The 16,115-nt window shown below is 43.6% G+C and overlaps 1 protein-coding gene across 2 annotated transcripts; it reads left to right on the top strand.

Annotated features, from left to right (window-relative positions):
- The first annotated feature begins 3,054 nt into the window (after positions 1-3,054).
- Positions 3,055-14,907, top strand: LOC542937 (uncharacterized). 2 transcript variants are annotated; one of them, XM_044567308.1, is made up of 25 exons: positions 3,055-3,718; positions 3,821-3,945; positions 4,029-4,123; positions 4,198-4,392; positions 5,099-5,186; positions 6,107-6,158; positions 6,716-6,781; positions 7,401-7,555; positions 7,642-7,712; positions 7,919-8,110; positions 8,205-8,246; positions 9,347-9,454; positions 9,611-9,700; positions 9,845-9,920; positions 11,186-11,282; positions 11,364-11,433; positions 11,538-11,714; positions 12,559-12,681; positions 13,238-13,321; positions 13,444-13,628; positions 13,724-13,862; positions 13,974-14,033; positions 14,137-14,208; positions 14,301-14,424; positions 14,553-14,907. In XM_044567308.1, exons 1-24 carry the CDS (start codon positions 3,279-3,281, stop codon positions 14,412-14,414), a joined length of 2,916 nt encoding a protein of 971 aa, XP_044423243.1. In that variant the 5' UTR covers positions 3,055-3,278; the 3' UTR covers positions 14,415-14,424; positions 14,553-14,907. The 2 variants fall into 2 exon arrangements, with proteins under 2 accessions (XP_044423243.1, XP_044423242.1); XM_044567307.1 differs by having other exon boundaries at positions 14,301-14,907.
- Positions 14,908-16,115: the final 1,208 nt, after the last annotated feature.

The following is a 16,115-nucleotide window of genomic DNA, read 5'->3' as shown; positions in this document are numbered from 1 at the left end:
CCACATAGCATGCCCTTCTCATGCTAGGGATTCGCGGCGAGCCAGCCATTCCCGTTGTTGCCGCTGCGGCTGTGACCAACATGGGCTCGTCGGTTACCCACCTGCCATATCTGGAGTCGTATCGCACCTCACCGCCGCCGCCGTACCGGTTCCATTCTCAACACGCGAGCACGTCCCGTTTCTTCGGGTCGCCTCAGGACAACTCGTCGGCAATGCGAATTGCGCCGACATTCCTCGTGGTGGCGGCTCTCAACCTCAACGTCGCACCAGTGGCTGGCTAGTCCATCGAGACGCAAAGGAAGCATGTGCGAGAGATCCTTACGGACAGCTATCCCGATGCCTGCAAGCTGTTCGATGAACCATTTCCGAAGAGCAGAGCAATTTCAATTTGCGTCTCCATTGTTTTACCGAAATCCAACTCTTAACATGTTTTGAATGCTAAGAAACATTTTAAAAAAATACACAAACGATTTTTTTAGGAACATGTTTACGATCATCCGGTTGATTTCACGCCCGCGTAAACGGTCTCCAACGCACGCCACGTGTCCTGCGGGGCCAGGCACCGCCCAACCTTATCTCCTCGCCCCGTCTCGTACAGATCACGAGAGCCACCCAATTCCCCCAAGCTCGATCTCCCTTCGTCCTCCACCTCTCGCCCGTGTTTCTCCGTTGACCCATCCTGGCCCATGGATGCATCAAAGCGCTGCTGCCCAAGCTCCACGCGGCGCTGCAAGCTACTGCCATCGCCGGTGGTGGACTGATGCTGCGAGGCGGCGACGCGCCCAGCACCCCGCAGCACCCGCACCGGCCTTTGCTGCGGTCAGTGTTCCCCGAGCGTCATTGACCGTCGATGTGGCTGGCGTTGCCGAGCATGTCGGATGCAACGCCGCCGGTGCTATTGATGAGGAGTGCTGCAATTGGTGGATCTCGTTGGCGGCGGGGATGCTTCCAGGCAGCACGAGTGGTGTTGCGTCCTCCCAGATCTCGACGGACGGCGGAGCTGTAGTACAGCACGCCGGTGGGCAGCGGAGCTGCTGTTGCGACGAGGCATCTCTCCTCAACTCCGGTGCAATGAAGCTTCACCACGTCGCCGGTGCTGCCACGCCAAGCTTCACCGGAGCCGCCGGTGCTTCACTGGAGCTCTGCCGGAGTTGCATTGGAGCTTCACCGGAGCCCCTGGTGCTGCATCGGAGCTCTGCCGGAGTTGCATTGGAGCTTCGCCGGAGCCGTCGGTGCTGCGTTGGAGCTCTGCCAGAGTTGCATTGGAGCTTCGTCGGACGCCGTCGGTGCTGCACTGGAGCTTCACCGGACGCCGGTGGTGCGCCATGACGAGCTGCAGTGCAGCTTTTGCCGGGGTGCAGCGGTGCTGTGTCGAAGCAGTAGCGTGCTTTACTGCTCCCGTGACTTTGTTATCATCGAACGGTTACCAGGGTGCTGATCGGACGGCTGCCTAGCCGGATGATTTCTCTAAGAAATCATCTTTATAGCAGTCGCCTTTTTTTACAATGTATAACATTTTTTTGAAACTATCAATTTTTTTAAACACATAATTTTTTATATGTCACATATTAACAAAATTATTTGGTGTAACATATGTATTTAGTTTTTCTAAGATATAAACAAAAGTAAAAGGAAAAAAATACACACATGATGGCAGCATGACGTCAACATGGCGAAACACATGGTTATGGTGCCGGCTCACTACCGACTCTCTGTAGCGACACGGTCTTGTGTCTCGCAGCAACCTAGATATAGACTCGCCTAGAGGCTAGGCCCCTCGTGGGGCTATCCATTGATTAGGTGCACATTTTACTTGTGAAAATCCGACACCCACGAATGATTGATTTATGAAACCTTTCATAAATTCTCTCCTCCCCACCTACGAATTCAACCGGGATGGGCCTCTGCCGCTAATCCCGCCCCAATTGATTTGTTCCACATCAGCCCGTAAGATGAATTACGTAGAAAATGTACATAGATTTAGCACAGGCGCCCCTATGTCTCGCTTAACGTGAGGCGCAGGGAACTCTCGTGTGAAGGCAATCACAAGATGATCCGGTCGAGGCGTGCGGGAGGCACAACCTAATTGTTGTTGTGTTTTTTTTGCATGTTTTTTGTTGTTGTTTTTTGCTTTCTTTTCTTCTACTTTTGTTTATACTTCCAAATGCTCTAAATAAATATATTAAAAACACTTTACATAAAACATTTGAAAAAAATGTTAACCAAGCGTTTGAAAAAAGTTAAATCTGTATAGAGAAAATGTTTTTTTTAACACAGTACAGACGCAAACGCTTATATACATGCTCATACACTCACCCATATGAACGCACACACGCACACCCTATCCCTATGAACATCTTCGAAAGACTGAGCCAGCATATCATCTTGAAATTTACGAAGTCACCATAGGCACCTCGTCGTCGACGGAAACGTCTCTTCACACTGAATGCGCATCGCCGGAAAATCATGAAATAAATCTAGGAATAAATGCGAGCATCAGGACTTGAATCCTGGTGGGCTGAGGATACCACAGTTCTTCTTAACCATCCAACCACAGGTTGGTTCGCTATAGAGAAAATGTTTCTCATGTGTAAGAAAAAATGTATACAAAAAATATACAATGTGCTAAAAAGGTTGATCATGTATTTGTAAAATATTAACCAAGCATTTTAAGAAAAAATGTTAAACAAGTATTTGAAAAATATTAATCAAGAATTTTTAAAATGTTAAGTGTGTACGTATTTTTTGACCATATATTCGAAAAATGTTAATATTATATTTAAAAATATTTATAAATCATTTTTAAAATGTGATAAAAAGTCTTGACCATGTATTCAAACAATGTTAATCTTGTACTTGAAAAATGTTTACCAAACATTTGCAAAAATGTTAAATGTGTAAACCCACCGACCTAACCCATCTAGTGGGCTAGGTCTGTGAAAGTACCAGCGGCCGAGCGGAAATGTACATCATCGTAAGCCCACCTAACCCAAGCCCACACTACGGCCCACCAGCGACGCGGAACTCGCCGACCCAAACCCGCAGCAAAGCCAGTCACGCAAATCGCGGTCCCGTGCAGCCGCCGTGGCCCTCCTCTCCTGTGGCCGCCGCTGCCGTGCACCACCGCCGCCGCCGCCAGCGCAACCAGGGCAACCCTATCAGCCATTGCGCCGACAGTCACAGCACACCCTAGAATTCACCATCCCGCCGCCGCATGCGCTAGCCCGGGACCTAGCCTGCTCGCGGATCCCTCGTCGCTTCGCCCGACGCGACCCGCGATGCATCGCGCCATGCGGCTGCGCTGCCTCCTGCGCCCTCCGCCGTCTTGCGGTACCGTGCCCCTCGCCACCCCCGCGACCGTCGGCGGTGGCGCCGGGAGATTTGGCGCGCCCGACGGGGCACGGAGGCTGGGTGCGCCGCGCCTGCCCTTCGGCGAAGGGGGGCGGCTCTGCCGGTTCTACAGCTCGAAGGAGGGTGTCGGGAGCGCGGAGACGGCTGCGGGGAGTGGCGGCGGCGGCAGCAACCAGCAGGAGCACGCGCGGCTCGGGGAGAAGGACCAACAGGAGTGGCTTAACGGCGAGCGGTTCGTCACCGGCTGCAAGAGGCGGGAGTCGCCGTTCCTCACCAAACGGGAGCGCTTCCGCAACGAGTTTCTGCGCCGCGCCGTGCCTTGGGAGAAGAGCAGCCTCACGTGGAGCAACTTCCCGTACTACGTCGAGTAAGCACTATGGAACGCAACGCACACCACCTGCTTGGCGTTTTTCCTCCCTAGCGTGGACTAACTCAGTTGCATTTCACCACCTCTCCTTTGTGTTGCAAGTAAGAATGCGAAGCAGCTGCTGACCGAGTGTGTGGCATCACACCTGCGGAACAAGGATGCTACTTTGGAGTACGGTTCTCGGCTGCAGTCGTCCGGTGGGAGGATATTGCTCCAGAGCTTGTCAGGTGTTGTGCAGGAAGGATGACAATTTCTTCCAAATGTGTGCCATTCTGCTTGCGTGGATGATGAGATTTTACATTTATTGCAGGAACTGAGCTTTACCGGGAGAGATTGGTAAGAGCGATTGCTCACGAGTTACGCGTACCATTGTTGGTTCTGGACAGCAGTGTTCTAGCTCCATATGTAAGTTAATCTTTGCCTATTTTAAAAGCTTAAGACTGCAGTTTTGTGGGCAAACCTAATGGCTCACCTTGTAGGATAATGGTGAAGATTGTTCAGAGAGTGAGGAAGAGAATGGTCAACCGGAGTCAGAAGATGAAGGCTCAGAATCAGAAGGGGAAGATGAAGATTATAATGAAGCTAAGTCTGGTGAAAGTGACGACGACGAAGTTGGCAAATCAGTGGAGAACCTCAAGAAGTTAGTTCCGCGCACTCTTGAGGAATTTGCCAAGGTGTTTATTTCTGTTATGCTGCCAAATCATATAGTATTAAAACATGACATTTGATAATGCCTGCCATCTTGCTCTTTTATTTTATTTGAATATACTGAGCGATGTACCTTTAGGCCTCCTTTCGTTTGGAGGAATTTTGTAGGAATTTCATAGGGTAGGATTTTTATAGGAAAAATTCCTATAGAGCTCTTTGGTTTGTAGGAATGGAATCCTATTCCTATGGAGGAACTCTTCCTATCCTTCACATTTCATAGGAAAATAAACATTAGCCTAGACTCAATGGAAAAAATCCTATAATGTGAAACAAAGGACATCTCCTTTCCTACTCCTACTCGTAGGATTTGAGATGCATGTCATCTCATTTCCTATGACTTTTCTATTCCTATAATTTTCCTACTCTATGAACCAAAGGAGGCCTTACTTTGTATCTATAACAATCTATTTAAAAAATCAGTGGTGGACGACCTACAAACAAAGAGTTTTTTGCTGCAAAATAGTAAATAGTATAAAAGGCTTAATGTTGATATTAGTGTCTTGTAGTAAATTTCTGATTAGCGATTTTGCGTCTAATAGTGTCAGTCTCATGTGATGGTCTTGTTTCCATCTTTTCTACTGAAATGCTAATTAATGTTGAACCCGTTTTCCTCCTTTCTTGTGTTTGCTTCTCATTCTGGCTTACAACTTATACCTTGAGTTCTTGTCTTAGGGAGTTGTTAGTGCGCAAGAAAATTCTTCAGCAGCAGAAGAATCCACCGCTGAGTCGCCTGAAGAAGAGAAAAGGCCTCTCCAAAAAGGTACATAACTAAGTTTTTTTTTTCTTGAGTGGTTTCCCCAATGTTGGCTGCAGATTAGATAACATTGTTAATCATGACACTGATAATTGGTCTTATTTTAGTAAGTAGCCACTTCCCCCCTTGGTGGAACGAACCTACCTATTGCCTGTGGAAGTTACAGGCTAAGCTCTGCCGTAGGTTAATATGTCATGTTATGGGAATTAACTCAGGTCTAATTGCTTGTTAAGTACATGCCCATCTGATAAGATTCAATCCCTTCATCTTGAATTATCACATTCTGTTTTCTGTGTGTACAATGTTCTGCATTAGATAAATGGTTGTCAGCCAGATCGTGAACAATGTATATAGCCAGTTGCATTCTAGTGTTATTCACTTATTCTTTGTCAAGGTAAACCGAAGCTTCACTAGCCACAAAACACTTGAATCATCAACTTCTCTACACAAACAACTTTCCTCCAAAGTTTAAGACATGTTTGGTTCAGAGACTAAATTTGCCAACATTTGCTACACTTTCTTGCCATACATGGCTAAGGTTTGGCAATCAAAATTGACGCTACACTTTAGGCAATCTTGCCACATTTTTCTGAGTCAATGACACGTGGGGTCTAGATTGCATGAAAAGAATCTTGCCACAAGTGTGGCAGCAAACTAAACAGGGGACTAACTCAGTCAAACTTGCCTAACTTGTGTTGTGGCAGCCTTAGTATACCAACCAAACACGCCTTTAGCTCTTTGTATTGACAAGAAGTTCAGTACTCCAGCTATTTTATGAGAATGAGGTCAATATAATTCAGCTATACCACTTGCTTAAGTTTCATAGGATTGTACCTATTGGTGAATATGAAATTCAGGCTGGACCATTTTAATACGTACCGTACTCTGTATGAAGACATCACCTACTTTCCTCATCACTGTTTCAGGTGATAGGGTGAAGTATGTTGGAGAGTCAGTGCTTGTTGAAGCAGATCACAGGTACTTGTTGGTAGTTCTGCTCTCCTTTTGGTTTAAGCCACTTTTATCATGATATTTCTTCCTTTGCATTGCACTTCTTTCAACTTATTAGACTCATGTATTGTACATCACTTGATTTGCTACTTTTAAGGCTAAGCAATACATGTGCCTTTTAGCTGACCATGGCATCATGCATGGATTGATGCATCCATGCACAGACCATCACATGACTGCTATGTGTTATATGATGTGATGAGTTTCACCATGAAGTTCACATATTGTTAGTCCATTCATGTTGTTGGTTGTCTCACGGTAGGACTGGCCACCTGGGTACTTGCTGATCCAGGTGTATGCATAGTTGCATGTTTGTTCATTTGAGTTCTTGTGTGTGTGTTGTTAGTTCTCTCTGCATGCATGCTTTTGCATTAGTAATGCTGGCGAGGTTGGTGCCTGGTGTCGGGAGGGCATGTAGCACATGTTTGCAGTGTTCATTCTCTGTCATCTAACGTAGCTACGGACCGTCTTACTAATTGAGCTTCTTTTACTTATCATGATGCATATCATCTCTCATATCACAGGGTCATTTTGGGGAAAATACCAACTCAAGAGGGAGCAGCAGAAGCCTTTACCTTTATTAGCGGCAGGTGGGTGGATAAATCTTTTCTCGAATAGATTAAGAAGGCTTGTCTGCATGCCTTATTTCATGTCTGTCTGCATCTTTAGCTTTTCATGCCTTTGGATAGTTGTTATCTACTCCCTCCGTTCCTAAATCTAAGTCTTTTTAGACATTTCAAATGGACTACAACATACCGATGTATGTAGACATATTTTAGAACGTAGATTCACTCATTTTGCTTCGCATGTAGTCACTTGTTGGAATCTCTAAACAGACTTATATTTAGGAACGGAGGGAGTATATGGGTAGATCTAATTTTTGAAGTTTCTCATTTCAACAATATGGGTCAAGAAAAATCTTGTGTTGGAACCATATGTTGTTCGTGGGCATATTCGGAAACTTCTGCAAGTTCTGTTGAATGCTTTGCTGTGCTTATACATATAATTTATGCGTCTTTAGTTTGATTTTTACTATGCTTCTGTTCATCTCAGTAGTCCACGTCGGCATTGTTTCTGATGAATAATGATTTGGTTTCACATTTTTATGTCTTACGATATTGTAAGCTTATCGCTGAACATTCTTAAAATTCACTATTTCCTTATGATTTTTTTTATAATTCAACATTTTTTGAACTGTTAAAATCGCAGAACTTTATCAAATGGACAGCGTGGAGAGATATACGAGATCAATGGTGATCAAGTGGCTGTTTTATTTCACCCTCCTGAGGAGAAGCTGGATGATGGTAAAAATAATGAAGCTAACAAAGAGCAAGATGCTAAACCATCAGTTTGCTGGGTTGACAGTATGTTTCTATTCTGAAGCATCCATATCTACATTCAGCTTGGATACTCTGCAATTTTAAGAAATATCTTGTTTTGTAATTTTTAGCTCAGGATATTGTGCTTGACCATGACACTGAGGCGGAAGATTGGCATATCGCGATGGAAGCATTTTGTGAGGTAATTTCACACAATATCTTTTGTATGGAACGTTTTTTTCTTGACATTTCTTGTCTTTGTGCATGCATACATTTGAATAGCTTTGACCACCATTCTATGCTGGGTACACTTGGTGTTATGCTTGCGTGCTGCAATTGCAGTGACCATTCCATCTGGTCTGCTCAGTAAACTTACCTCTTCTGGATTCCCTTTGCTTGTACAAATAGGCACTGCCATCTCTTCAACCAGCCATTGTTTACTTTCCGGACAGTTCACAATGGCTTTCTAGGGCAGTTCCAAGATCAAATCGCAGAGAGTTTATCGAAAAGGTAGAGGAAATGTTTGACCAGCTTAATGGACCTTTAGTGTTGATATGTGGGCAGAACATACTCGAGGCAGCACCCAAGGATAAAGATCCAGTAAGCAATAGAAACTCATCTAGTCGCATTCTCACCTTCTTGCATTCTATTATATATATATTTCTTTTCTTACTTTTGTTATGAATAAATACAGAAGGCGCTGATGTTTCACAATCTCTCTCGCCTGTCTCCACTGGTAATTTCTTGCTAATCTATTCAAGAATATGTGTTTGTTTCATAGTTTCTCTCTGTTATAACTGATTGAGAAAACATCCTCATTCTCCCATCTAGCTTTTTAATTGTCTCTTGTGCTCATCTAGCCATCTAGGTATTAGTTATGGCACAGTATGTGGCTAGTTTATTGCATCTATGAGGTCTTCAAGCTGAAGAGACCTGCAAAAGTATCATGCTATTTTTCCTTGCTCTTTTGTATCCTCATTTGGCCGTTCCCTCATTTGTTTTGTGTTACCAGTGGTGGGTAACTCTGGGAGTGAAAGAAACTTTAGCATTGAAAACATGTATATATTGCTTAACCTAACCTGCTAAATATTCCCATGAGCTCTGTTCATTGTGCTCATCCCACATTATTAGCATAGAGTAAGGGATAGGTTTGATATAGCTGGATAAGTTAGCAGTTGACCGCTTGGTATGCTAGCTTGCGTGACCTCACATCATTTTTATTTTTGAAGAAAATTCAAAAGCAATCCCATATATGCTTAGTCCCTGTGCCAGATCAAGGTGAGAGTAAGTGCAACATTATAAGCCTGCTAGCAAGCAAGGCCTGGCCAGACCAGGTTGGCCGGCCTTACCAGGTGCCCAACTCCAGACAGGTCTGGCAAAGACTGCCTGGTGGCAGGTTGCTGTTATTGTACTGCACTGCACTAAACTGTAGGTAGTTGCATAGAACGATTAACAAATCTACAGTTGGTTGCAGAGAATTGTTATCAAATCTAGTTGGTTGCAGAGAATAATTATCAAATCTAGTAAAATATTGCTGTCACAACTATCAGAAGAGTCTTGCCGTAAGTTTATATGTCAAAAACTAGCATAATGGAAGTGCTTTTATGAAGCCACCATGATTTAAATGCACCCTCCAAAATCGGCAATGCTTTTCATTGTTAAAACATAATTGGGTCATTCTCTGCCTTGTTGCATGATGTTCTGCAGTCGAATTTACATTGTTCCTGTGAGCTACTTTTCTTTGCAATAATGTCTTGGAGAGTTGGTTTCATTTATGGTGGGATTGCCATAGCAATGGCTAAAAATTTGTACTTGGTTGAAATTTGTATTTTTCAGACATCATCCTTGAAGAGGCTGGTAGGGGGACTACAAGGGCGGAAGCCTTCAAAGTCCAATGGCATAACGAAACTCTTCGGAAATAAATTCTATATTCCTTTACCAAAGGTAAGTTTACACCATTTTAGTCTCCAAAAGTACTATTATGTTATTCAGTGTTGATTGCACTCTCCTGCTGATCTGAAAACGTACAAACTACAAGCCCTCCTAGTTTGGACGATGCTGTTATCTTTACAGCTGTGTGATACTTCTTTTTATGTTCAGGATGATGAGCAACTGAGAGTTTTCAATAACCAGATTGCAGAGGACAAAAAAATAATCGTTTCAAGGCATAACCTTGTAGAATTGCACAAGGTATTGGAAGAGCTATTTGAGCTCTAATCAGTAGATTTAGTCAATTGCTTTTCATTTCCATTACTTGACCAGTTGACCTACATATGACAACGACTGATTCGCTTCCCCAAGTGCTTGCGTGTAAGTTCTGACATGTAAATGCAGGTGCTTGAAGATCATGGGCTATCATGTGAAAATCTGTTGCATGTGAAGTTAGAGAGCATTATTCTGACGAAGCAAAGTAAGTCTGCTAACCGGACCCATATTATGATGCATATCCCCTTTTCCTGAATCATGGTTGCCAGTGCTGCTTATGTGCGAATAGATCATATCAAAGTTTGGATTAAACAATGTCCGGCTTCAAGTTTATTGGTGCACATGATTATTGTTCTGGTGTTTGGGTGGCATACTAGCATGCATTTTCATTTATTGATCCTACGGTAGTTCTAACTCAACATTGCTATTCTTGTTAAGGAACCTTTGTTTGCACTGTGCATATTGATCCCAGTTGAACTGCAACTGGAGTACATGACCAGTGCTCAGTCCGTGCGCATGGGCCCAAAATTTTGAAGTTGCATCACCTTATGATTGGCATTATAAGCTAAATAAAATTAATACTCCCTTGTAATGAATGTAACACCTCTCACCTGTCTTAAGTACAACCTTTTATTTCAGCTTATAGATTCCTCTAGTCTGCTCTGGACTTTCTCTTTCTCTGCCTTCCTTTTCCCTACGAATCCCCCATATTCCTACCATATCCCCCCGTTCCTCTCCAGCTGACCGCTGGCATAGCTAACGGCATGGGGTCTACTTTGTATACAGTTTTACTAGTTGATCTAGTTTTTAGGCTACTGGTTTTTGTGTTCGAGGTTACTCCTCCCAGTGTGGAGTTGTTTTTCCCTTGTTGATTTTAGTGTTTATCATCATAGCTCGGCACCTTTGGATCTAGGCAGCGACATGGGTTAATAATCCACAGGCGTCAACTTCTCTGTCTGTTTCTCCTTCCTTCGTTCTTTAGTTGAATTCTAGATCTGAACTACCTAGGGTTTACACTGGATGCTCCTTACCATCTTCAATCATCAATCTCTGGTCACTGTGGTTGGAGTCCCCAACATCATCGGTATACAATGGTGTAGGATGCAGCTGCATGGCATGCCACCTTGTTTACACGACTTGTCGTTGGCGATCACCAAAGTTCCTCCATCAGTCCTAAATGGCAATCGGGCCAAGGAGACCCTCTCCTCATTTCTCAATCCTTACTTGCTGAAATGCTGCAGTTGCTAGATCCAACCACAATATCGTGGTCAACAAGCTGCAACAGCCATCCCTTGCCAGATGTATCCTCGAAATATGTTTGTATTTGTTTTCTCGTTGCTGCAGGTGCTTGTGGGTGTATGACTGCATGGTGACGTACTTTTATCACACCATCAAAGAACTTAAAGCGTCATAAGTTTGAGCAGGACAGTTACTCGCTGCATGCATTTGTAATTTTGTATGTGGATGCAGGAGCGGAGAAGGTCATTGGATGGGCTAGAAGTCACTATTTGTCGTCAGCGATTAATCCTTCCATAAAGGGTGACAAGCTAGTCATTCCCCGTGAGAGGTGTTCCCTCAGTTGTCTGGGCATTCAGTTGTATCTATGGCTGGGCACTGACTGTTGATATCTTTTCTTCTTTGATTGAAGTCTGGACCTAGCAATCGAGAGGCTAAGGGAGCTGGAGGCTTCAACTAAGTCACTCTCTGAAAACATGAAGGTAATTTAAGTTGTTTGGTTGTTCCTTGGAGTTAACCATGCCTGTTCTTATGTAGCAAGATTATGCTGTGATGATGTCCAACCTCAAAGAGTGTCTTGCTGCAGATGTTGGCAAAAGATGAATTTGAGCGCAATTTCATATCAGCAGTTGTACCTCCCCATGAAATTGGAGTTAAATTTGAAGATATTGGCGCTCTTGAGGATGTCAAGAAGACACTGGATGAACTTGTTACTCTTCCAATGAGGAGACCAGAGCTTTTCTCGCGTGGGAACTTGCTAAGGGTAATAATGCTTTCCGTTTGCATTTTCATATGTACCTGTAGCATTTTGGGCTTCATAATACCGAATCTGACCCCTTGTTCCATATGGGCTTACAAACTACTGTGACTGCCAATTTATAGCCAGGGAACATTGAATTAGTATCCCAACACAGAAAGAACCTTAGTTTTATCTTTAATTCCTAACTTCTAAATAAAAAAGGTACTTGTGATTTTCATGGGGTGTTTGGTGCTATGCCTCTGTTAGTTTGTTTAGTGCTCAACTAATACTCAATGTTACCCGATGTTGTTTTATAATAGTTAATGATTATGGAGATTTTAGCGGAGAGGTTTTCCTGTGGATGTCTACTAAAGCAGAGAAAAGAAAGTCCTAAACGTGCATAATTGGTCCTCTAGTCTAGTGAGTTGGAATTTTTTTAGTGAGCCAGCACTAGCATTGCAAGTCTGCAGTAGATGAAACAATGGATCGGGTTGCTATCCTTAACCAAGCCTCAGGCTAGAGGGTTTTCCTTTTTCCTACAGTAATTTCATCCCTGATATCCGATACCATTAACAGTAAATATTACATGCTTATAACTTCATGCTTTAGGGATTCAGGATAAATTGCTGTAGCTGTACTAATGTGATGCCATTTTATGCCATACAACACGACTCAACTTCATAAATCAAGTTCCTCCATGCAAAAACACTGCTAGAATTCTTACAGCACTTCCTATAAAATAAGAATATCTCTGAAGAAACGTCTAAATCTTAGTTTGCTTTCTTAGATGTGTACTTCTGTATGCATATCTTTATGCTTTTCATAGTTGTATGTTTAACATGATGTATCTGTATGGACCTTTGTTCAGCCTTGCAAAGGAATATTGCTTTTTGGGCCTCCTGGAACTGGAAAAACTCTTTTGGCAAAGGCACTTGCGACAGAAGCTGGAGCAAATTTTATCAGCATAACTGGTTCTAGTCTCACGTCGAAGGTAAATTTATTTGAATTCGGCGTATAGGAGTTATATTATGTGACAACTGAATGGAATGTTAATGATGAATCGCTTCTATATTACCTGAAGAGTCCGTTCTCCTATTCGACCATATCCTGCACCATTTTTATGTTTTTTCAGTTCACAAAAAATTGCGTGGTTAGCTCCCTCGGCCCCTCCTGTATCAAATGTACTGTTAGTTGCGGACTGATGGCAGCATACCTGAAGCAACCAGAACACTTCGTTGGATGTGTAATACAGCAATACTGGACATTATCTTTGTAAACAAAGACTGGCAGTAACCATTTATGGTTTTGTCAGATTGCACTAGTCTGCCACCTTTCCATGTAATATGCTGGTACTAAAGTGATAGTCAAATCTCTCTATTCAGCACTGCATTGATCTACAGTTTCTCCCCGCTGCGAGTGCGGCCTGCTGCTTTACATGAAACAGTGAAGCCAAATATCGAAGTTCATCTCTTGTGTGAATTTTCTTTTCCTGGAATGTATCCATTATTTGACAACTTTAATTCACTTCCATCATTTTCTGTCAACAGTGGTTTGGAGACGGTGAGAAGCTCACCAAAGCCCTTTTCTCGTTTGCAAGTCGGCTAGCTCCTGTTATCATATTTGTGGATGAGGTGAGTTTTCATTTGATCAAACATACTGAAGTAGGTGTTTTATATTCAGGACGGCATCCTTATCATTTTGACAGGTCATGCGGAATCTCCTGACCCATACAATTTTGATTTGCTAATGGTAGGTTGACAGCTTACTTGGTGCAAGGGGTGGTGCAATGGAGCATGAAGCAACGAGAAGGATGCGCAATGAATTTATGGCAGCTTGGGATGGTCTAAGGTCCAAAGACAGTCAAAGGATCCTTATTCTTGGTGCAACAAACCGTCCATTTGATCTAGATGACGCTGTAATACGTCGTTTGCCTAGGAGGTAAAATCTGCATTGATGTGCTTGTGGTGTGCCTGGGAAAATATTATTTTGGCTCGAGTGACTTAAATGTGATGATATGTCAACATGACCTGCAGGATATACGTGGACCTTCCAGATGCGCAGAATAGGATGAAAATTCTCAAGATATTACTTGCCAAAGAAAACATAGAATCTGAATTTGGATTTGACGAACTAGCCGATGCAACAGAAGGTTACTCTGGGAGTGACTTGAAGGTATCATGCTCAAGCCATCCACAGCTGTTCTATTCTTCTCCCTCGCGTACCAAATTATCTGCTGTCCACTTACTTCACCTATGTGTAACTCGTTTGGTGCATTTTCTGCAGAACCTATGCGTAGCTGCAGCATACAGGCCAGTTCATGAACTGCTAGAAGAAGAAAAGAAGGTGGCATTTCCTTGCTTTTAGTATTACTTGTTGCATTCTAAGTTTATTCACCATGGATCTTCCTCTTGATGTCTTTGCTCACCTGGTTGCCACCTTCTCTTAGGGGGCTGTGGGCAGTACGAAAACTTCTTTGAGGTCCTTAAAGTTGGATGACTTTGTCCAAGCGAAAGCCAAGGTAAACAGAAACCAACTGTCTGTTGACTGTGCTGTGCACTCCCGAGGATATTTAACGTTTCATGTTTGATTGTTTTCATTTTTGCTGTGCAGGTGAGCCCATCTGTTGCCTTCGATGCCACAAGCATGAACGAGCTAAGAAAATGGAACGAGCAGTACGGAGAAGGCGGCAGCAGGAGCAAATCGCCATTCGGGTTCGGCAGCTAACATGATTCCGGTAGCAATTTTGCCACACTGTATCACTTGTAGTACCAATGTGCTCCGATTTAGCCATAGGGAGTCAGATCAGCGATAGCGCTATTCCTTTGAAACTCTGATGTCCACCTTTTGCGGTTTTGCCTGTAGCGTCCACTCTGCTCCTTTCTCCACTTTTCGGTACTCACCTAGAGCCCTATTTGAGCGGTACTACGGTGGCCCTGTTTCGTTGAGAAACACGCCTGACGAACACGGAAGTTTCCTGAGCCTGTGATGGTAGTGATACACGGGGTCGCCCATTTATTTGTGTTGTACACCGTTGCCGCCGAGGCCTGATCAAAATGTAAATAGATCCAGAAATTTTTGCACCCAGAACAGCTGACGGTGTACGTCTGTAAAATAAACCACATATTCTGTTGCTTCGTTTCAACTGTTTATTTTTTTCCTGACTGGATAATGATTTCTGCACAAGTGTCTGCTTAAGGGTAAGCCAAACGTGCTTTTATTTCTTGTGTTCCACATTTATATTGCCTCTGCTGCTGCTGTCGCTTCTTAACCGCCTGGGTACGTTGTTTCGGCTCGGTTCTACGCCGGGCAAGAGATGGCGCTTGGTACGTTTGTCCCTTCATGGTTCCTGTCTTTAACCGGCAAATAGTGTAGCTCCTCCTATATTTTTCAAAATTTTTGTCGTAGTACGCTAACTTGACCTAAGTCGGGGATCGCAACCCCCCCCCCCCCAACGTACCATGGGCTGTTTGGTATCTAGCCATACTTTGACACATCAAGTTAGGCGGATGTTTGGTTCTACCGTACCCAAAGCAAGTTTTTTTTTGTGAGAAATAAGCAAGGGATAAGTCAGGTGTGACATGATTCCTTGAGGCAAGTCAAAATCTGGCTAAGAATTTGAGCGTTAGGTTAAACAAGTTTGACAGACATAATGTGGCGAGCTATGACAAAGTTAGCCACCAACCAAACATGCCCGCTCAAGTGCCATGAAGCAGGTTCAGATGAAGCTTGAGGTGTGCCATCGAGTGTTGACTAAAGAGTTGGTGTCTTGGGAAACAGGAAGGAAGTGGAAAGAGAGATGAAACAGGAAGGTGGAAGTGAGAATAAAGCTGAAACTATTCACATAAGACCAACAACTACGATATGTTGGATTGGAAGAAAATAACTATGTTTAGTACAACTTGGGGTTTTATTTTAGGTGAAGACCACCAACCATGTGCAGTTTTGGTTGAACATTTTTCTTCTGACTTGATGTGGTTGAACATGCTCCAACTATTGCTAAACAAAGAACATGCTCATACTAGGTCTTGGCCCAAGAGTAGTCGTAAGATTTCATTTTCTCTGCTCACATATGCACCTGAATGCTTTCACACAGCGGATTTAGCGTGGGTTTCACCATGGTGAATATTTCCATGGTAGAACGGTACCTACTACTCCCTCCGTTCCAAATTACTTGTCGCAGAAATGAATGTATCTAGAACTAAAATACATCTACATACATCCATACCTGTGACAAGTAATTCGGAACGGAGGGAGTACGTAGCAGCATGCATCGTATAGTACTCCCTCTGCCTGGATCCATTTCTCCGACAAGTATTTTCGGACGGTGGTGATTATTTCCATGGTAGAACGAACACTTGAAGCATCTCATCGCATGATGGCCTAGCGGTGCACAAATCACCGAGCAAGTAAGTTGATCACTAGCCG

This window comes from Triticum aestivum, chromosome 7A (assembly GCF_018294505.1).
Source record: "Triticum aestivum cultivar Chinese Spring chromosome 7A, IWGSC CS RefSeq v2.1, whole genome shotgun sequence".
Taxonomy (NCBI): Eukaryota; Viridiplantae; Streptophyta; class Magnoliopsida; order Poales; family Poaceae; genus Triticum; species Triticum aestivum.
This window is presented reverse-complemented; position numbering and strand designations above follow the sequence as displayed.

Bases quoted from the DNA above. Each gene is read 5' to 3' on its own strand.
- LOC542937 (XM_044567308.1), top strand. From the start codon at position 3,279: ATGCATCGCGCCATGCGGCTGCGCTGCCTCCTGCGCCCTCCGCCGTCT. The intron at 9,701-9,844 runs GTATTGGAAGAG...ATGTAAATGCAG, and splicing joins ACCTTGTAGAATTGCACAAG to GTGCTTGAAGATCATGGGCT. The intron at 11,434-11,537 runs GTAATTTAAGTT...GTCTTGCTGCAG, and splicing joins CACTCTCTGAAAACATGAAG to ATGTTGGCAAAAGATGAATT.